Below are 22,384 nucleotides of genomic sequence, written 5' to 3' on the forward strand. Positions count from 1 at the left end.
CTTTTAAAAGTTGGAAAAACTGAGTCAGAGAGAGGTGAAGATGAAGTTCACACATCTGTCAGCACCATCATCAACATTACCATCATGTCTCTTGTCTGTAATAAATGGTGATAGGATAGACAAGATTTCTAGAAACATGTATTTCATAAATGTGGACAAATTATTCAGGACAAATATATTAACGTGAAATAACTTAATAGATGAATTACATGTAATTTGCATTTTTTGCAAGTAAATAATAGTAATATCTATTTGCTTAGCCTTATACAGCTAAAAAATGTTTCCCGTATAGGAGCTTAGAAAAAGTTCTTAACGTGAGTAAATATGGGCATTCCCTGTTCAGAGAATAGTAGAGTCATAGAGCGTGTCTGGGCCAAAGTTCCTGGGCGAGTGGGTGCCAGAATCAGGACTAAAACTCTGCCTTCTGACCAGAGACCACCTCCTCTTTATTCCCTCCTGCTTCTGTGAGCAGGAAGGTGATACAGGAACTTCATGTCGAGAGCCTGGATTAAGTGACATTTCACTTCATGGAGAAGTCTTCCTAGAGGGATTTGAGAAGTTCTAGGGAACCTTGTTATTTTGAGACAATATGTTTTCTTCAAACCAAGGAACACCATTTGAGGACGTTTAGTAAAAGAAGTTCTGGGGAAAGCCCAGTGGTGGCAGGAGTGGTGGTGGAGGACTTTCCCCACTTGTCATCTTCCATTTACATTCAGATAAGGCCTGGTGGAGAATTGTTTAGCCAGTTGCAAGGATAAGTTTAAGTTGGTGTGATCTGAAACACAGCCAGTTCATTTCTTTCTAAAAGGCAGAGGCACGGTATCTAAGACTTGTATCTTGAAATGTATGTGAGAACCTTCTAGCCCTGAGAGTTCCCATCAGGTTAGGAGGTCACAGCTCTTCGAACACAAACTGCAGCTTCGCGACCAGTATACAAGTCTACAATTACAACCATTCTTTGGAATCCTCTCAGCCAACGAGGACATTCCTTGGCTGGTTTAGAAAAACCAGTGCAGATTTGCACTGGGAAAGGAATGCAGTCTGGAAGAATGGCCAATGATTTACAGATTAAGTCTCCTATTAACTAAGAAAGAATAAGGAAAGGAGGTTTAAAAACTATTCTGCCACCCCGCCTCGAAAATGTTTACAGGAGAAGCAGTGTGAGTGACAAGGTGAGGAGGTGGCAGAAGCACTGAATGGGACACAGAATTGAATGGTGGAACCAGGAGTGACCTGGCATCGTCATCGCGATCCCTTAGGTCTTCACAGCAGTTGTGACTTTCGGAGATGATTCAGTACTTATTTATCTCAATGGGTTAAAAATTATTAAAGACTCTGTGGGTCCAGGCAGAGAGGCACCATTTCCATCTTATAGATAAGGACACTGAGTTTCGGCGAGGTGAGGCGTTTTATCCAGGCAAGTCCGAAGTGGATGAGCCGCCTCCCGGTTTCGGGGCCTGACTTCTGATGGCCACTAGGCGCCTGCCTCCCCGCAGGAGGAGAAAGTCTTGACCCGTAACCTGGGGAAATGGGATTGCCCGAGTGAGGCGTGGGGAGGTGGAGTTTCTCTAACTGCTCCTCAGAGAAGGATGCTGAGTGGGGAAGACAGTGGCTGGCAGGCCTGGTGCCAGGGACTCCAGGAGGAAGGGGCTGGAGAGGTCCAGGAGAAACATGGGCAGGAACTGGACTGAGACAGCGTTTGAAAGAGGAACAAGGAGATGGAAGTTTGGAGATGGAAAGGAAAAGGCAAGCTCCAGCAGTTGACAATGGAAAGGCAACGGCCTGTGGGAAATAACTCAGAGATTTCCTGCTTGCGAAGCCAGTGCTGTGCTGTCATGGCCCACTGCTCCCGGCAGGGAAGTGCATTCTCTTGGGTAGGAACTGCTTTACAATTTCAGCAGAGATACCTAACGACTCCGACACTTGTAACTGTTACGCAGCATGTTCGTCTCCCACCAGCAGGTGACATGGAGAGATGCCTTGTGCCAGGCGTGTCGGGGGCCAGGAGGGCCCAGAACTCCTGACTCGGGTGTCAGAGGAGGTGTCCGAGGCCCGCCCCGCGCTCACCTCCTGGATGTTCTGCTTTGCCCGGCTGTCAGAGGGATGCATAATCGTCCCCATCACTTTCATGTTGCCACAGACAACCAGGGCTTCGTCCGGTGCATCTGTGTTTATGCCCACTCGACCATGACAAACAACAGATTCTGGAACTTGTCCTCGCTGCCATAATGCATCAATGTCATTTTCAAATTGCCCAGGGTTGGAGGCCTGGAGAAAATACATAAATATGTTACAATTAAAGTTATAGATGCAGGAATAGATGATCGCTTTATTCCTCAAAGGAAAACAGAATGTTAGCCAAGTCTTTCACTTGAGAATCACATGTTGGCTGGGACACTCTGATATATCCGAATAACTGTGACCCCAGGAGAGCCAGGGAGGCTCTCCTAACTGTTCTGCCCCCACCAGCAGAAGCTCAGCGTGTGTGTCATGGTTTGCAATGTCCAGTCTCTATATGGAATTGAGAATGTGTTAGTTATAGTAGGTGGATGATAAGGAAGAAGAACACTCAAAATGAGTATTTTTTCAGGGAGAATAATAATAATGATTTAAAACCAGAATATTACATCAGAAAATATTACAAGTTTATTAAAGCTCAGATCATTTCAAAAAAACCCTTGCATTTAGCTAGCCCTTCCACAGTTTCAAAACACCTTCACGTTTATGATTTCATACACAATTGACAAGCAAATGACAATACAAATATATTTAGTATACCTCAGCTATTCCCTAAACACAGATGATTCTGACAGAAGAACTATAACAGCTGCATTTGTTGTGTGCTAATCCACACCCCAATTCTATGAGATAGGACCATTATCTTCCTTTTACTGACGCTGAGACTCTGAAAGAATAAACAAATTGCCCAAGGCCACAAAGTTAATGAGTTCTAGAGCTGCGATTATGCTTCCTTTGATTATTAAATAATGATTCTAACTTTGAGTTTTTGTGGTATTGCCTAAAAAAGCCCTGGCCAAATGCAGTCTTCAAAGAAAATCCAAGTGAATCTATTAGACTAGAGAAAGTTCTGGAGATTTTACTGTTAAATAAATTTTTTTGCCCAAGAATTTTCCACTGTACTGCCTTCCCTCCTTCCCATTTCCCTGTTGCCACTGAATATATTTCCACCATATCTTTAAGTAGGGATCTATGAATCCACCAAAATCCTCACAACGAAATTGTTTTTTAAATTATGACCTATCCTTCTCTTACTCTCTTGGTATTATCTGAATGTTTTTACCATAGGCATGCGTTACCAATTTACAAATAATAATTAGAAGAAATCTCAAAGTTCAGATCTAAGTTTGGGTTCAGTTAAAAAACTTAGGCGCGTGCAATTTCCTGTTTCATTCCTACCTGTCTGAACCCTGAGCTGCTTGGAAGACTCAACTATTGACACTGGATAGACAAAAGTAGGGAAAGAATATAAAGTAACAACTTAGAACATTATTTTGTGTGAATTCACTTGAACAAAGAGCTTTTCCGCAAGATCCCTAGAGCCTCCTTGGTTGTGAATGGTAAATTGGCTTTGACTCAAATCCTTTTATAGCGAGCAATCAACTAAATCCAAAGGTATGCCACATAAAATGCTGATGCATTTTCCTCTGCTCTGAACATAATGAGCCACTTCAAGGAAGCAGAATAGGACAGTGATGGATTTTCTTTTCCTTAATGAGCTTTGGGATAACTATTATCCTGTTTGTAACCTGACAGTACTGGAACGGCAGATATAAGTAGATTCGATTTTGGGGAACAATTACAACCATCTCACTTGGATTTCATCAAATGAAAACTCAAATCTCTAAAACATGTTCAAATCATTTTGGAAAGGGTCACATATCTACAATGGTTTAAATATAGAGCCCTAAGGAGGAGTCCTCATCAGTAATGCGAAATGTTATTATAAAATGTGTGAACTTATTTCCCTTCTCTGGTATCCAGAATGTTAATGGGTCAAAGCAAACTGAAATGGAATCACAGAAAAACATTCTGGAGTCATGAAGTTGTGTTCAGATGTGGCCCAATAGCGGTTGATTGCTATCAAACATCAGAATGAATTACAGTTTCTAAAATACTTTTATTATTTATCACACAGCCTCATATATTTAGAGAAGACCCGAACATGCTAGTCTATATTGTGACACAAACTAGCTGTGTGACTTCGGGACAGTTACTTAACCTTTCTGTACCAGTTTTCTCCCCTGAGGAATAAAGATAATAGTGTCTTCTTTACCTATCTCACAGGGCTGTGGGAATTAAATGAAATCACGTATGCATGAACACTTCGTAAAAATGAGGATGCATAGTCTCAAGTTCATCCTCCACACACTGCTGTACAGAGTAACAACCATTCAACCTACACTCAATGAATCTGCTCTCAGTAACGCATCTGCAGAGCTGCACAGTTCCAAGGGAACTCTGTTCACAAAGAATACAATGTAAATGGTGCCCCCTGCAGATGCTTGGAATAGGAAACACTAGTAGTAATTTGAGGCCATTCAAGTTTGGAATGGAAAGCTGGAATTTCTTTGCTTTACCATTGTTTGGGCTTCTAAAGAGCAGTCAAAGAGCATAATAGGAAAGCTTGAGCTGAAGGAAGGCAGTTCATAAGAAATTCATTCTTGTACCTTGTGCAGAGACTATCGAAAATGGGCCTAGAAATGCTATCTACCGATGCTACTCTAAGTGTGGTCCACAGGCCAGCAGTATCGGCGTCTCCAGGAAGCTTGTTAGAAATACATATTCTCAGACATCTCCAACCTACTGAATCAAAAATTGTGGAGGTGGGACCCAGGTATCTGTGTTTTCACAGGCTCTCCAGGGTATTCTTATTCTCCATAAAGTTTAAGAAGGACTTCTTTATGTCATACACTACTTCCATGCTACTACTATGAAAGGGGTCGTGAGTTAGCCCTTTCATAGTCAGTAGACGGTTCTGCTGAATCCCAACTGCAGAGTGAAACAGACACTGCTCCACACACTTGATTCCTTTGGGTAAATAAAAATCCAACTGAACTCCAGAGGAGGTGTGCGTGCGTGTGCGTGCGTGTGTGTGTGTAGCTCTAGTGTGTTGGGAAAGGGAAGGGAGATTTGTGGTCAGAAATGGGCAAGAGCCAGTGAAAACTCAGATGGCACCTGAAATGGCTCTGCTCTCCCCCGATACCTTGCCATCCTTGCAACTGCATCGCTTCCCTTGTCTCTCCTGGCCCTTGGGGCTGGTTTCCCACCTTCAGGACCCTGCGGTTGCAGAGCAATAAAGGAGGACTTTTGGGGGACGTTCCCATTTCTATTATTCTGGAAGATAACTGGAATAATTTATTAGTGTTCAAAACTAGGAAACCCTGGCGTGTCTTTGAAAGGCAGACAAAAATAATCATCCCTCCTGCTTGTAACACTTCAAACCAGGTTTAATTATGTGTTTTAGAAGAAAAGTAGAGCTGAAGGGAAGCCTAGTCATTAACAAGGAGAATCTGAAGGAATCCTGCTGGGGAATGCTCCCCAAAACAAAGACCTGGGAAATAAATCTGTTCTTTGGAGTAAATTTTAATTTCCATTAAATTGGTCAGTTTATAGTACGGGACCAAAATATATTTCCAAAGCTGTTTTGATTGACAACCCGGATGAATAATTGCTGGGTCCTGCCCACCATTTCTCTCTCCAAGGAGAATTCTGACCAGCCTGGTCTCCTGAACCCCTCCTGCAGCCCTAAAATTCATCTACTCCAGCCTTCATACAATTGCCCTTATGTTAATTTCTGCTATGGGGAGAAATGACTCTTAGGTCTCAAAATGAATCTGGATCTGCTGAATGCAATTTGCAGGTCTCCATGTAATGTGGTCAGGCCTTGTAATGTCTTAATTGTCACATTTTTCTTCCTTCGTTCTAGAACTCAAACTAACAGACCCAGACCGTGACCCAAGAGGGCACATCTAGCGTTTTTATAGAATGTGGACTGGTCTGCCCTCTGCTCAACCCATGTTACATATACCTGTTTAGTGCCCTCTAGAATCTCAGGGGCAAGACGTGTGCTCTGGGGACATTTCTAAAACTCACTGATTCAACCAATAATGCCATTTCTTAAATTCAGTTTTTCTCTTGGTTGGTTTAAACGTTATATGATTAAACAAATTCAAAAGTCTGCATTCATTTTCACTCAGCGTTTTGGGGTTAGAATGAAATAATATCAATAAGATACTTCCAGTTTGAGGGGAAGATATTATTACCATCATTTTTTCCTCATTGTTGTTAAGGTAACCCTTGTGTTACCCAGCACACATATAGAATAGGGTATTCCCTTTAACCAAACATTATGGCTGGAAGAAAGCCACTGAATCTGGAATACAATCATTTTAAAAAAATAAAAACGTAGTGAATAATATGACACCAAACCTATACTAATTATTTATCTTTTTAGTATTCATACTTAACATAAATTGCAGACACTTTCAACTTCTCAAAGTCATCATTATGAGTGAAATTATTGTGCTTTGGATACGAGAAGGTGCCCGTTAACAGAGTGCTGGTAACAGAATGTCCAGGGGTGTGGCCCCTCTCACGATGCTGCTGTGTAGACTCGCACGGCAGCCAAAGTATAGCTTTGCAGGGGCTGTCAGCAGGAAATGGAGAAACCTCAACACCAGGTAAATTATTTAAGTACGCAGGTGACTAGCAGACTGCCTGACTCAAGCATGAATTCCACAGCTCAGAGAGGCACTTTCATGATATCCAATCTACCCTAACTCTGAAAAGAAAGGCGTTGTCTGTCTTTACTCCTTCCTGTGAGGAATCAGAAAAAGTAAGCAACCTAGGTTTCCAGACTTGACTTAAATCGGATTTGTTAGCGCAGCAAAGCGATCCCAGATAACATCAGGTAAGGCGTCAAAGACCCCTCTGACCCCTTCTGAGGGAAGGGCAGGAACTTCTGCCCTCAGCTCATGACCAAAGGAGGGGACCCCACCTGCCTTTGCCGCGAGGGAGGCTGTTCTGCCACAGCTTAGATCAGGCCCCATAAAAACACAGCCCAGGGCGTGCATGCTGGCAGGCACAGAACCGGCCCTCAGCATCAGTGCTTTACCTCGTTTCCATCATTACTTTACTTCCATTGAAACTCTGAGATGCAGTGTCAAGAGTTCCAGTAATAGATGCCTTACTTTTTATTGACTAGAAGAATTACACAGAGGGTCCTTTGTTTCAGAATAGCTCAAGGCAAAAGCAAGGGAAGACTCACTTCCCCAGATGGGCAGATCTTGTCCCCAGGCCAAAGTTTAACAGCCATGTAAGTGGACGTGCCCATCGTAAACCATTTTCCCTACTGGAGCGTGCATGCCCCCCTGTGCCACTTCCAAGATCCGTAACAAAGCAGTCCCTCCCAGGGCTGCCAGGCCTGTGGTCACCTGTTACCTCATGGCCCTGGCATTCTCTGTGCTGGCTGGCCTGGCCCCTCACAGATGCTGCTACAGCTGCCAACAGCTCCGGTCCACAGCTGTGACCAATCATTCATTCAGCAAAACGTGCTGAGCCATTACTGTGTGCTGCACAGTGGCCCAGATGTCCCTGGGGTCACCAATCACTTTGGGGCATGGAATGCCTTCCTACCTCTTTCCCTACCCTGTGGGCTTTGGGGTCAGAGGAACTGGGTTATAACCTGGGCTCCATCATTTATCAGCTTTGTGCTCACGGATGACTTTCTCTTCCTCCCAAGCCTTAGCTTCTCTGGGTATAAAGAATGTAATGTAAAAATGAAACAACGTAAAATGATGTCATATAGAAATTACTTAGCCCAGTGCCTAGAACATACTGTAAAAACGTTCTCAACTACAGCACTACTGACATTTAGGGAGGGATAACTCTTTGTTGTGGAGGCTGTCCTGTGCATCGTAAGGTGTTGAGCAGCATCCCTAGCCTTTATCCACTAGATGCCAGTAGCAGCCCCAGTTGTGACAACCAAAAATGTTTGCAGACATTGCCAAATGACCCTTGGGAGACAAAAGTTCTGGTTGAGAACCACTGCGTAAAAACTAAAAATAACAGTATCTGCTATTGCTATCATTATCTTTGTCATCATTGGCAATTGAGAAACTGCATACTTCGTGCATTCCACTGAATATGCAAAGTCTACTTACAGGTGAAAAAGCAGGTGGGATCCAGAAAAGTCAAAGAACTGAGCTTACCCTTACAATGATCCGTTCAGAGACGTGAGCAGACAACAGGTGGAACTGGTCTTGGTTAGCAGCATACAGTCCGACCACCAACATGAAGTACCTAGTTCAGAAATAGCAGACCAATGCCAACACATCAGGAAACAGAGACATAATGTATGCAATCGAATGCCACCCAACAGTTAATCAAGAGTGAATTCACCCAGATGGGTTCGCGTATTTAAAGAGTTTCTCTGCTGCTCTAAGTTGCCCCTCCTGCGAAACCAGAGAGGAGTTGATTCACTCGCTGCTGTTCTGGGTCTGCCCTTTGCCCGGCTTTGAGGGATGTGTGAGCTGTTTTGCAGGCCCAAAGCAGCCCTCACTGAGCAGACATCCTGCTGGGGGCCTGGGTTCAGCCCATCTGCCCTGGCCTGGTGCAGACCTTACTCTACTGCATTCCTGGGCCCTCAACACAGCACTGCTGCCGCACACTTGCACAACGAGAAGCCACCTTCCAGGTCCCCTTGTGCAGAGCCATCCAAGCCACACATCCTCGGCCATAATGCATGGTGACCCAGCCACACAGTCTCCTTCCGCCCTGATCTGCTCTTGGCCATGGAAACTGCACCTTTCACATCCTCTGGCCATGACTTTAGTCAAAGACCAGAACCCTCCCTTCCGATTGTTGTCAAGGCAACCTTCCTCACTGTGATTTTTTTTTTTTTTTGCAGTACGCGGGCCTCTCACTGCTGTGGCCTCTCCCGTTGCAGAGCACAGGCTCCGGACGCGCAGGCTCAGCGGCCATGGCTCACGGGCCCAGCCGCTCCGCGGCATGTGGGATCTTCCCAGACCAGGGCACGAACCCATGTGCCCTGCATCGGCAGGCGGACTCTCAACCACTGCGCCACCAGGGAAGCCCCTCACTGTGATTTTAATTGCTTCTTCATGTGTACCATTGATGAGACATTTTTAAGATAAGACTATTTCTTTTTGTTTTTTTATAAAGCATGATGCATTTTTAAAAAAAACTTTATCAGAGTATAGTTAATTTACAATGTTGTGTTAGTTTCAGGTGTACAGCAAAGTGAATCAGTTCTACATACACATATGTCCACTCTTTTTTAGATTCTTTTCCCATATAGGTCATTACAGCGTACTGAGTAGAGTTACCTGTGCTATATACAGTTAGGTCCTTATTAGACCATTTCTTGAAAGTCAAAATAAAAACTATCCCTATCAGAAAAGCTTTTGCTTTAAGAACTGCATTAAAAAAAAAAAAAAAAAAAAAAAAAAAAAAACTTCACCAACTTCTGTAACACTCTAAAGTCTCTAATCCCTGGAGGGCAAGAGTTCTCCCCTTTGTCTAAAGTCAGTCAGTAATAGTAGCAATTGTCATGATGGTGATGATTAGCCATCATCTACTGGGCTAAGCAGTTTATCTACATTATTTCACTTAGAACCCGGAAACAACCTTATTGGAGTAAAATATGGATATCGTCCCCATTTTACAGAATAGGAAACCTCAGAGAGGTCACCCAGCTAGTAAATGGCAGTATGAAATATTCAAACTCAATTCCCTCCAACTCCAAAACCTATGTTCTAAAACCAGTGGTTCTTAAACTTGCATGCATCAAATCACCTGGGAGCTTGTTAAAATATAGATTGCTGGACCCCACCCCTAGTTGTTGATCCCATAGGTTCTCGGTGAGGCCTGACAACTTGCATTTCTAATAAGTGTCCAGGTGATGCCATCTCTCCTAGTCCTGGGACCACATTATGAGAACCACAGGTATAACTCATTAATGCAAATTTATTTTCTTTTCAAAAAAATGCTACAGCAGAGCTGCAGGGCTCGGGTCATTAAACTAGTGGCCAGCACACAGAATTCTCAAGAAATGCAGTCAATCCTCAACCCTCGGCCAGCCTTGAGACATGAACATATGGTCCCTCTAGAGGATCATGGAGAGAATCAAGACAAGATGACCGGGCGCTGGGCAGGAGAGGAGGCATTGTGGGGAGTGAGGATGGAAGAAGAAAGATGTCTAAGGGTAAATGAGATGGGTCAACAAACGGAAATAGTCAGAGAAGGGAGGGAAGCAACTGAGGGAGGCCCGGCCTGCCGGCTGGTAGGACCAACAGGATCAGAGGGGCTGCTGGAGGGCCCTGGGCCATCAGGTAACATAACCAGCCAGCCTGAGGCATACACACCACGCCAGTACCTCTGGTCAGGGTTTGGCTTTCCCTTCTTTCTCATGTTATTTGCCGTGGTTTCGCTGAAGTGTAACCGGCCCAGCGTTACTTTGGTTACCTGGTCGGCCAACAGGTCGATTCTAAAACAACAAAAATATCGAGAGACTGTAAGAGAACACAAAGTCTTTGATCATATCGGACTCATTCTTAGCTTCTCAGGTATGTTCAGTCCCCTGCTCTCTCATCACACTGTGCAGGACACTGATTTTTAGTAAAGTACCCACAGCCTGGTCAGGAGTGGCTGCCAGGGAGTAATTCTTGAATAGTTAGAAACGTTCGTCCAGCAGCAGCTCAAGCCCGGAGTTTCGGACTCGTAAGGGTCGCACACTCCCACAGACGGATTCTTTGACCGCGACAACAGGAGAAAAGCTGTTTCACCTGTGCCACGGTTGCTAGAACACTCGCCTCCCGACTGAAGCGGTTCTTCTAGGCTCCTCATGAACTCCTTCGCATCTCCTTCACGTATCTGCCCTCTCCTGACCTGGCTGTGGAAGGCAGCGTGCTCCTGAGGAAGAGCACACACAGCCTCGTGGCGAGGGAGACCCAGATGTACCGGGCAAGAGCAGAGCTGTCTGTACTGCGGCTCCTGCTTGAGCTTCAGGCTGAGCTCCCGCTGGCCCGTCCAGGCTATAAGACCATCTTCTTCCCCCAAATAGGACTAACTCAGGGTCAAATCATCCCAGCCAAATCAGTCGAAAAGCAAATCCCATTCATTCTGTAGGGCAACCTCTTGCTTTACTGCCATATTGCTTTGGACCACCACATTGTTTTGAATAATCCCAGTCCTGTATGCTTTCTATTTTGGAACCCATTAGGCAATCTATCAACACTGCTTAAAAAAAAAAAAACATGAAAAAATGAATTGTAAGCACAGCATGGATCCAGAGCCTTGAAATCAATTCAATCAGCCTCACGCTGATTTAAATGAAAAATTAAAAGAAAGATCTAATCATAATCTATCTCCAGGAACCAAAGCTGTTAGCAAGGTTGTCAGTAATAAATGATCATATAAATAATGATGACCTTAAAGTGGAGCTTTTTATAAGACTTTTTTTGTGATTATTTCAATGGTTTTACCTGCTTTTGTTGATAAGCCTGTGTTCATAATATTAACACATTATTACTAATTTAGTTCCTACAGCAGAATTCATTTTAAATAAACAAAATAAATTTGGCAATAGGCCTTCTTCCCAAAACATTCACAAGGGAATTCAGAAAAGAAATTCTTACTTAACAGGATTGAAAATCTTTTTGCTTCTATCTGCTTGGGACTGTTCAATAGCAATTATCTGATTGGTGGCCTCTACCTGTGTAGAACAACAAAAAGTAATTAATAATTAATTTCTTTATTAATTAAAAAGTTCATTAGTAAATAATTTTCAAATACTTAAAGTTTCCCAAGGCATCATGTTAGGCACTTTGCAGGAGGGGCGAGTCGCTGAAGGGATGTCGGGCACCTTAAAGGAGTGCGTTATTGGTGAGGAAAGAAACAAATACCTGTAGAACTAAACAAAGAGAACACAAGACAACAGAGGATTTCAGGTAAACAGGGAATATAGAGTGGACTAGTAAAACACAGGAGCAAGGCAGCTCAAAGGATACATGTACTCATTCATTCATTCATTCATTCATTTTATAAATACTTGTTGAGCACCTGCTGTGCAGCAGGCATTGCTCTAGGCATTACAGATGAGAAGACGAGACTAACAGAAACCCCAGCCCTTGCAGAGCTTGCATTCTAATAAAAAGAAACAACAAAAAACAATAAAATAAATAAAATATAGGAATGACATTTATTCAGTAGTTGCTACAAACTCTTGTTATTAGTGAAGACAGTGGCAAGGGCCTGGTGAGATCTGCCCTATCATATATGGTTTGTAGGTATTTGCATAGTAACAGTCTTTCTGGAAAGCAACTGGGCCACCAACATCAAGTGTTTTTAAATACCGATCACATGTCCGATGTGCAACCCCTCTTTTGGAATTTATCCTCATACAAGGATGGATGTACCTGGATGTTCACTGCAGTTTTATCAATGACAATAAAAAATTGGAAATAAACAAAATTTACAATAATACAGGAATATGGTAGTATCTCGATATAATGGAAAACCGTATCATCTTTGTAAATAATATTTTATAGACTTCAATGAGATTATATAATGCCATTTTCACAGCATAATATTATTAATATGAGAGTAATTTTAATAATAGAAAACAATGAGGAAAAATTAGGCTACCAAGTGGTGGATCCCAAATATGAATGAATTTTACTCTTCTTCGTACTTTTCTATTATGTTCCATAATGTTCACAATGGACTCATATTAATTCCATACTCAGAAAAATACACTTCATTATTGTTTGCTTGTTGTTTTCTTTTGGTTTGGTGTGTTCAGCAGTAAAGCCCCACTTTGGGAGACTCAGTGCCTGAGCCCAGGTCAGAAAATAAATATGCAGGTAATGGATGTTCCTCACCCTAAGGAGCTGGATCTCAGGTAATAATGTAATAAATACGCGTTGATCACTCAGAAGTCATCCTACCTGCATTCTAATCCCAGCTCTATCAGTTAATATTTTGGATGAACTGTGTGACTTTACTGGGCCTGGTTTTCCCCTCTGTTAAACTGGAAAAGGGGGGGCATTGACTAGATTAGCTTGGCTTTTTTAAGTTAGAGGCCTCTTTGAGATTTCGGTGAAAACTACGAACTTGCTGCATGTGAAAATGCACCAGCATCAAAAATAATAAAATAATTACACTCAGCAAAAGAAGTGCAAGATCTATACACTAAAAGACTTTAAAACTGTAGTTTGAAGTGAGGTTCTGCCAGATTCTGAGCCCAGGCTTAAGAAATTGGCAGCTTTCATTTCCTGTGCCTTGAAGCCTTTATTCTTAGAAGCCCTTCACCATGCTGTGAGGAAGCACAAGCTGTCCCACAGAGAAATCTACATGGAGAAGAGCCAAGGCCTCCCAGCTACAGCCCCCTGTGAGCTCCTGGCTGATGGCCAGCACAGACTTGACAGACATGTGAGTGAGCCATCTTGGAAGCTGGATCTAGGCCCAGATGAGCTGCCCCAGCTGATGACTCCTGAGCAGAGATGAGCTGTCAGAGCCAAGCCCTGACCAAGTTACAGATATGTGACCCAAATCAATGACTGATTATTTTCAGTTGCCAAGTTTGGGGATAGATTGTTATGCAGCAACAGACAACTGGAACACTTAGTAAATGCTGGCTGAATTAAACTGAACTAAATAAAAGACTTACCTTAATCCCAAAAGCTTTCAAGTAGAACATTTCTATTGGCTTTGGACCCATTTGGGTTTTGACAAATTTTGGGCTTCCCCAAACTTGGATGTGGATGGTGATCTGAAAGTGGTTCTTCTTTTGGCAAACAAAAGCTTCATCTGCTGGTGAAAAATTAAATCCTTTGTCTGTAACAACTCGATAGCCTATGTCAGGTCTATGAAAAGTGGAAGCAAGAAACCGGTTTTACAAATATTTTCTACACATTTTCTTTCATGAACAATATTAATGATACAACCATTTCTGGAAAATATATTGTGGAAAGTACCTGTTGCTATATTTAATCAATTTCGTTAATTTTCACCAAGGAAATGAAAATAGTATTTCGGAGTACAGCTGGCTCTCTCCCAGCTTTTTATGTTCACGAGGAAGAAGCACAATTCCTGCCAAATGGAAGCATTGTTTCCTCAGCCTGCCTTTTCCCTTCGTGCTCCCTAGACTTCTAATTTGACTCCACTGTACAATAGAAAGATGTAGGCTAGAAGTTGAGAAGTTAGTACATTAATCAGACATATGAAATATCTGGGATAGAATTCATCTCTTTCCTCCTTAAAAAAAATATCTCTAATTTCATCAGCAACACCACACTCAAACGAATGAATGAATGCATATCACTCAGATGAATGAATGTTCAGCCTCCTGGCAGTCATATGAAAAAAGCAGACTGGTCAGAACTACCAGCAATAGCTTTAAACCAGAGTAACCAGAGCCAGTCAGACTACTGATTGTAAACATGTTTTCACTAAAGTATGGTCATTTCCTTTTTATCTTCCTGATCTGATAATAGCACTGAATACCTACTATGCTGTTTACTCCTGTAAGAAAAAAAAAATGGGATGATGGTGGGATGGCTGATCAGACTCTTGCTTTATTTGTTTTATCAAATCATTTTCAATAGCAATGCTTTGTGTATTATATGTTTATTTAAATACTTTTAAATGTTAGTAAAAATAAAACCTATTAAACATGTAACATTATCAAGTAGAGAAGAAAATATAAAAGTTGAAAACTCCTTTGGTAATTTTTTCCATATGCGTTATAGATATGGAACATATCTTGATGGTTTTTAATGCATCAAGTTTCCTAAATGTTCCTCAGGAAGGGAGCTCCTTCCTCAGATAACACACAGAGGAGGGCAGTACTTAACTGCTTTGCTAGCTCTCGGTCACTCTGTGGATCTTTGCTTCCTGGGATCTCAATTTGGATGGCTGCCATTTAATGAACAACATAGAGTTTCTAAATTTTCCTCTAATTTCAGAGACAGAAAATATGAATGGGTCTCCTGGGAAAAGAGTGTTTGTGTTCTTTGCAAGTTAAGCATCTCACCAATGGATCAACTCACTAGGTCACTGATTACCCTCAAGAAGCTGATCAAAGGCCCGACAACCACAGTGCCCACCAGCAGCAAAGGCAAAGACCACTGAATGAAGGATTTGATAAAGACCACATGTCTTATGCCATCTGGGAACTTCATACTGACTCAGGTTTCTAGAACTAATCTGTAATTTGCTTGTGGAAAGGCTGGATGCATTGAATTGTATACATTTTACTACAGAGGGTAGTAAGAACTCTCTTGGTTGAGAAAAATAAAAGGAAATATCTTTCTGTGATCTTCCATGTTTCACTGTCAAAAACTCTAAGGAAAGAAGGTAAGATTTGTAGCTCATATATGAGCATTAGCCCGAAACTGAGGGACAGCTGTAAGCAGAAACTGAATCAACACACACAGTTGAAGAGTATTCTGAATCTTAAACACAAATCTCTGGTTATAGAAACTATTCTACCTACCTAAGAGTAGCAATTCTGTTTTTGACATCAAAAGTTAATTATAAAGTCAACTAAACTGGCCTTTTTAAAGCTCTTTTTAACACATGTTGTAAATATCACTCCCCCCAAAAAAAGATGTAAGAAAATTTTAATCCCCTAACTTTATTGCTTTTAGGTTATTTAGGAAAATGACATTTTTGTAACAAGTTAGACATAATAATCTAAGAAGAGACAAGTGATTTTCTGTCTCAATGATGTGAGTAGTGAATTCAAGATGGCCTGAGTTCTAATCCAGAAGAATACTGCCTTCCTTTTTTGCTTAAGAAAAGTGAATTACGGCTAAGCCTTCAAAATAAATCTGCCTCTACACCTCTGAGTTGATACTACTTGTGTTCTCCTTTTTTTCCAGATCAGTGGAGCATAGATTGGCTGTCCAAATAAACTTAAAAAACCTACTCGAGTAAGAAGAGAGATAAATGTTGCCTTGAAAACTTGATCAACTCAAATACATACAGACTAGGAAGCATTATAGGCTTCAATTAAAATACTGTGCATATGTGTGACAGTTTCATACCTTGGTACTCGTACTTAGGATAGAATATGGAAGAACTGCCAAAAACTCATCAAATGAAGGCTGACTCAAAACCAAGCTCTATGGATCCTTCCTTTCTCTTTCTATTGCACACAGTGACAAAGATACAAGTTGTGACATTTCAATGAAACAAGTAGCAACTTGCTTCTTTTTGTCTCCTATTAAACATACCAACACCCAAAGTCTGTTTAACTCCTTAGATTTTAGGGAAAAGATTTCTTCTGTCTAGTTCATCCAACATAAAAGTCCTAGTGATAAGTTTTGCTCTTAATGAAGCTATATTTGAGTTTGGAAAATACCCTGAAGACCCTCAAGTTTGTAGCCCAGCGTTCCTCATTTCATATTATGTTTATTAATTGAAAATCCTATTCTTTAACCATTAACACGCTTCAGTGTTTCAAGAAGGCATTTGTAATCTATGAAAATTCTAGAAGAGTTGGGTAGGTAAATTATATCCTAAGGAATAAAGAGAAGGCTTGAAGGATGTTTAAGAGCAATAATGCATAAGTCCACATTTATGTCTCGAAACTATAATGGCATAAGAATAGGATGAAAATTTTCCAGTTTAAGGATATTTTGTATGGTTTGATTTCAGTCTCTTAATATAAAGCCACCATCAACTGTGATTGCTGCAGGCTGTATTGACAATAAATTGACAATACTGATTTGCAGCGTAGATGTTGGGGCAGCTAACAATTTAATGTGGCCCCCCAAAACTATTCTATGGAATTTTTAACTAACTGCAGGATTAAATGTTAATGATTTGGGAAATCTCCATTTTCCAGCTTTTAGTTTAAACTGGGCATGTGATCTCAGAAAGATTCCCTCTTCCTCCATCATTTAGTGGGTAAATTATGAGTTAGAATTACAGGTCTCGATTCCTGAAGGCCAGAAACCCAACTATTTATTGTTAAAATGCAAAATATAAGGAGTAAGACACACTTTCTGACTGATGCATCCCATTTGATCAGGGGTGGCATCCAAGCTCAAATACTTGGCTTTAGTTTTGAGAGTCAGCACTGCCTTTCTCCCCTCATTCTCCAGCCAAGCACAGGGTTCCTAAGGCCACTTACAGTTTTTCATATTGACTGTTTAATAAACTATGCCAAGGAACGCTTCGGTATGGCTGCCACTTCAAAGCAGGAGAGCACTGGTCCACAGGCAGCATGTTCTGTCTCTCACTGTCGTGGTCTTGCACTTCGCTGCTGTGACTCCTACTTGTCACTGCAAAGAAATCAGTGCATTAAATCTTTCCTCCGAGGCTGTTTTTCCTAGACTCACAGACAGCTGCGTGGAGCTAATGCATAGGCCATGTATGAGGCAGAGGGACCGTGTGGGGAGCGACAAGTGTTGGGAGGCAGGGGGCATGTGGCTGGCCTTGTTTCCTCATCTGTAAGATGAGCAGCTTGGGGTCAGTGATTCTAAGGTGCCATGGCAAGCACTTGTCAGAAACTTTTCCCTCAGTATCTATCTACCCTATTTCTGTCATGGCGTCTCCTCACTCCCAGTTTGTGTGACTCAGGTGAAGTCCACTCCCAGCCTGAGGAGGGTAGGGGACGCAGGATTGATCAAACTACAGCATTCACTATTTGCATCAGTAATTGCACCAGGTAGACACATGGCCTAATTCAATCCAAGCAAAGTGGATCTCAGCACGTTAGGGAAGACGGGTTCAAAGATGCTGATTCTTTTCCATGAGGTTTGAACCTATAAGTCACATCCCCAAGAGCTGCTGGCACCATTTTGGGACATGAGGGAAAAGCCTGTCTGGGAATGAAGCCAGGACAGCGGAAGGCAGAGTTGAGAGTGAAGGGCACCCAGTCCTGATGGCATGATTTGAGTTCTGGGATCCACTCCTAAATCTTGGGTTACAGGAGCCAGTAAAGCCCCTCATTTTGATTTTTTGTTTGTTTTGTTTTTGCTTAAGGCAGTTTGAGGGTTTTTGTTTTTTGTTTTGTCCTTTTTTTCTTTGTTTTTGTTAATTGCAACCAATACGCTCTAATCTATTATAGGTCCCTTGTGGCACCAAGATTCTGTGGTCTCTACTTTTTGAACTTAGATGAGTTATTTATTCACTTAGCGTCTGAATTCCCTCAGCGGCAAAATGGAAATTGAAACAGGTGTCCTGCCCATCTTGCCACATCACACAGCAGAGAGAATATCGTAATACAAGCAAAAGGACTTTCAAAGCTAATACCAAGATAAAGTAACAGAATTTCTTGTTAGAAGGTAGTATTAACTATATGAAATTGCTACTTTTGTATTCAAAAATGGTCCAATAACAGCAATTTCACAAGTGCAAGCCACTATTTTTGCATAATCCTTGCAAGTTGTTTGTCTAATTTGAGTTTGTCTAATTGTACCAAATGGTACAATTCAACCGCAGTAGTTTATGTAAATTCCATTAGGATGTTTGCTGTTACCCTTTTCTGTGAGCTCCCCTACCTTTACTCATGCCTGGTATCAGGAGTGAAAGGGAAATAGTGTGTGTACATAAGATCAGGTGTCGGCTGTAAGCAACAACACGGGATATGACACCGGCTTCTATACAGCATGTGCACTTAGCCCACAGCTTGGAAAATGCAGGGGCATGTGTCTGGTTTTTCCTTCACTCACCTAGCTTTCTTTCTTTATACTTTTATTGAGGACTTCTTAAGTAAACAGCAGAGCTGCCTCAGGTTACTTTGGGTCCCAAATGTCACAGAAATTGTGTTTTTCTCGGGGTATCACTATTTCCTGTCACCTAAGCAGAACATCTGTTTTGGGGGTTTTGTAAACAACCGTTTTGGAAAAGGATTTTCTGAAAATCCTGAAAAACTTTTTCCCAGCTAAGAATACAGGAGGTCAGGGACTTCCCTGGCGGTCCAGTGGGTAAGATTCTGCGCTCCCAATGCAGGGGGCCCGGGTTCAATCCCTGGTCAGGGAACTAGATCCCACACGCATGCCACAACTAAGAAGCCCGCGTGCCGCAACTAAAAAAAGATCCTGTGTGCGGTTACTAAGACCCGGCGCAGCCAAAATAAAATAAAAAGGATACAGGAGGTCAGCAATGCAAGTAGCTCTTCATGCCCTCACTCCTCCAAAAGTTACCTGGCTCAAAAGCTTTTTAAAACAAACAAAAAACCTTCCATGGTTTGCCTACTTATACCAAGTTCAGAGAAAGGGAGAAACTAGTTCTTCCATCTTTCCTTCCTCCCTCCTCCAGCGGAGAGAGGATAAAGGAAGTTCAGGAGCTTGGAGTTTGCAATCAGACAGAACTGGGTTTGAATCACAACTCTACATGTACTGGCTACACAATTAGGAAAATGGTCTCATGTCTCTAGGCTTCAGTTTCTTCACCTGCAAAATGTGAGTAACAATATGATGCCTCCCAGGACTGTTGAAGGAATTCAGTGAGTCATGTCGGTAAGTGCTTAGCACAGTGTCTGCCACCAGTAAGAGTTTAAACAATGGTGCCTTTGGTTAGTATTAGCGGCAGTGTCATTATCACACGTATCTGTTTCAACTCAGGTGACTCAGTTACTCCTAACAAGCCTTGGCAAGTACTTCTGTTCTTGGCCTCCACAGTAACTCTATCTAATGTGAAATAATTAATGTCATGGGCCTGAGTGAATACCAGCTAACTGGGACCCCTTCCTACTCAAGTATGGCAGTAAGGCGCCAGGGGAATCAACCAAAGGTCAGCGCCACTCCTCCAAGTGCTGGTAGGGAGGGTGGGCAGTGGGTAGGGGACATTGTCCTCAAGGATAAAGGTATTTCCAGACCTTTCCCAGCACAGCAGCAAGATTTTCGGGGCAGCCATTCCATAGGACTGACATAGTCCTGGCTTCCCTGGAGCTAGCTATCAGCTGGTGAGCCCCAGGGATGGCAATCTGGGACCTCAAGATTAATGATAATAATAATGATATCTACTGGTCCTGTGTGCTTTCTGTGCTGCAGGCACTGTCCCAGACACTTGGCATAGTTTCTCATCAACTCGTTAACTCATCTTCAAGGTAAGGATCCCTTTTTTTTCAATAAACGTTCATTATTAAACTATAATATATACGAAGGAGAGTACACAGATCATTAGTACACAATTTGATACTTTCTTATAAAATGAATTATACTAGGTAACTACCACTAGATCAAGAAATAGGACACTTCCAGCACTCTAGAAGAAGCGCTCATGCCCTTTTCTGGTCACTACTTTCTCCTGCCCAGGAATAATCACTATTCTGAAATCCAAACCATAGAGGAGTTTATAGAAATGGTATAATATGATATGTACTCTTATGTGTTGGCTTCTTTTGCCCAACATCATGTTTATGAGATTCACTCATTGTTGTTGCAAATGGTAGTAGTTTGTTCGTTTTCATTGCTGTATAGTACTCCACTACATGAATATACTACAGTTTATCCTTGATGGCCATTTAGGTTATTTTAAGTTTATGGTTATTACAACTAGTGCTGCTATGAATATTTGGGGGGATGTCTTTTAGTGGGCATGTGTATACACTTCTGTTAGGTATATTCCTAGGTGGGGAATCACTGGGTCATTGGATATGTTTTAGTAGATGCAGCCAAACAGATTTATAAAGTGGTTACAAGGTAAGGATTCTTAATCCCATTTAACAAATGTGGAAACTGGGGTTCAAAGACCTGAAATAACTAGTCCAGTGTCACAGCTGTTATGTGGAAGAGATGGGATTCAAACCTTCTCTTCTCTTCATGCTACAGTGAGGATTTCTTGAGAAAATGTAACAGAAGAGAGAAACAGAAGTATGAAGGTAGCAAACTGCCCAAGTCCCAACTTTCTGGAGGAAATTCACAGCTTGCATTTGAATGTCTTTCAAAATATTTTCTTATACGTTACTTTTTTTAAAAGTCTTGGAAATGGGTGAAGTAGAAATTGTGATTCTCATTTGATAATCAAGAAAAGTCAGGCTTGAAAAGTCCCCGATTACTGGAGACATGAGGCTTTTCCTGACTCTACAGTGTGACTTCAGCCCAGGCACCTCTCACTGTGGACCAAAAGCTACGACTCTGGGGCTGAAAAACCCTCATGCATTGGAAGTTCAAACCATATGAAGCTATGAGCCCTCTTTTATTTAGAGTTAGGATCAGGTAGACCAGGAACCCTCTTGTATTTGGGGTCCAGACCATGGGGGGACAGGAACCAGCTAGCTGGCAGGAGCCTGCCCAGCAGCTACATTCTCTCTAGGCAAGATTTTACATTTGCCCCCAGCAACCCAGTAATTCTACATTGTGATCCTTATAAAAGGGATTCTTGGCATCCTTGTCCAAAGTGAACTGCTGGGGAAAAGGTCACTGGAAAAGTCTTACTCATTGATTTAGAACATCTTCCCCCATCAAAATCCGGCCCATAAGACTAGCCCCTCCTTCCACTACCCATTTCCCCAGGACCTTTATAAAACCCTTGGCCTCTGCAACATCAAATACGAGTTCTCCACTGGAAAACTTCTGCTGAAAACATGGCATTTGGATTGTTTTTTTTTTTTTTTTTTTTAATTCCCCTGGGAACCTGCTCATTTTTCATTCTGGAACTGTTGTCTGGAGCCAGTTATCTTTAGGTGGCTTTTCAGTGACCTTTGAATAGGATTTAAACAAGGGATGCAAGATTTCCTATCTGTTGGAACATTTCAGTTACTTTTCTATGGCTGTTCTCAATGCCCTCTCTAGGGACAGGCCACAGAACATCCTCACAGGATGGAGCTTAACTCTGAAATAGCCAGGAGAATTTGAGGAGCAATCTGGTTTGATGAGAAAACTCTTGGAAGGTTTGGGTGACTTGCCCAGTACTCTCAGGGAGCTGTTGCATCTGTGGGAGAGTGAACAGATGGGTCCCTCATCTGGCTAGAAATTTACCCAGCTTTCTGTATGTGAGAAGCATAAAGAAGCTGCAGGCAGGATGCAGGGATACCTGAAGAAATTAGAGTAACCATGCACAGGAAGGTGGATGGAGAGCTCCACATTATCCAGAAACAAGGCTTGAATTAGCATTTTGCGTTTCTAAGGTTGAATAAGAAAAGTCAAGCAGCTGCCGGCCATGGTGGATCCATGCAAAAGATAAGAAGGCAGTAGAGGTTTGGTTTATACAATGGCTGCATGCCCGGTGCAGTGCTACCACAGCATGCCCAGGGGGTGACGATCTGTGGGACAAGGCCACGTGAAGTCATTGTCCACTGAAGGACCCTCACAGCCCATGATGGAGCTGAGGCCAGACGTCCCTGAAAGGACCAGCAGGCTCCACAGGACACAGAGGGCCAGCTCTC

General features: G+C 42.2%; 1 protein-coding gene across 2 annotated transcripts in view; it reads right to left on the reverse strand.

Moving 5' to 3' along the window:
- Positions 1-22,384, reverse strand: part of MYRFL (myelin regulatory factor like) — a 114,790-nt gene that overhangs the window by 43,652 nt on the left and 48,754 nt on the right. For both annotated transcript variants that reach the window (XM_024736972.1, XM_024736973.1), the window contains exons 6-11: positions 17,183-17,333; positions 13,712-13,907; positions 11,679-11,755; positions 10,418-10,528; positions 8,232-8,322; positions 2,068-2,268 (exon numbers count right to left, since the gene is read on the reverse strand). In XM_024736972.1, the coding sequence (XP_024592740.1) occupies positions 2,068-2,268; positions 8,232-8,322; positions 10,418-10,528; positions 11,679-11,755; positions 13,712-13,907; positions 17,183-17,333 (827 nt within the window). The remainder of the gene's footprint in view (positions 1-2,067; positions 2,269-8,231; positions 8,323-10,417; positions 10,529-11,678; positions 11,756-13,711; positions 13,908-17,182; positions 17,334-22,384) is intronic.

Source organism: Neophocaena asiaeorientalis, unplaced genomic scaffold (genome assembly GCF_003031525.2).
Source record: "Neophocaena asiaeorientalis asiaeorientalis breed wild unplaced genomic scaffold, Neophocaena_asiaeorientalis_V1.1 scaffold134, whole genome shotgun sequence".
NCBI classification, from domain to species: Eukaryota; Metazoa; Chordata; class Mammalia; order Artiodactyla; family Phocoenidae; genus Neophocaena; species Neophocaena asiaeorientalis.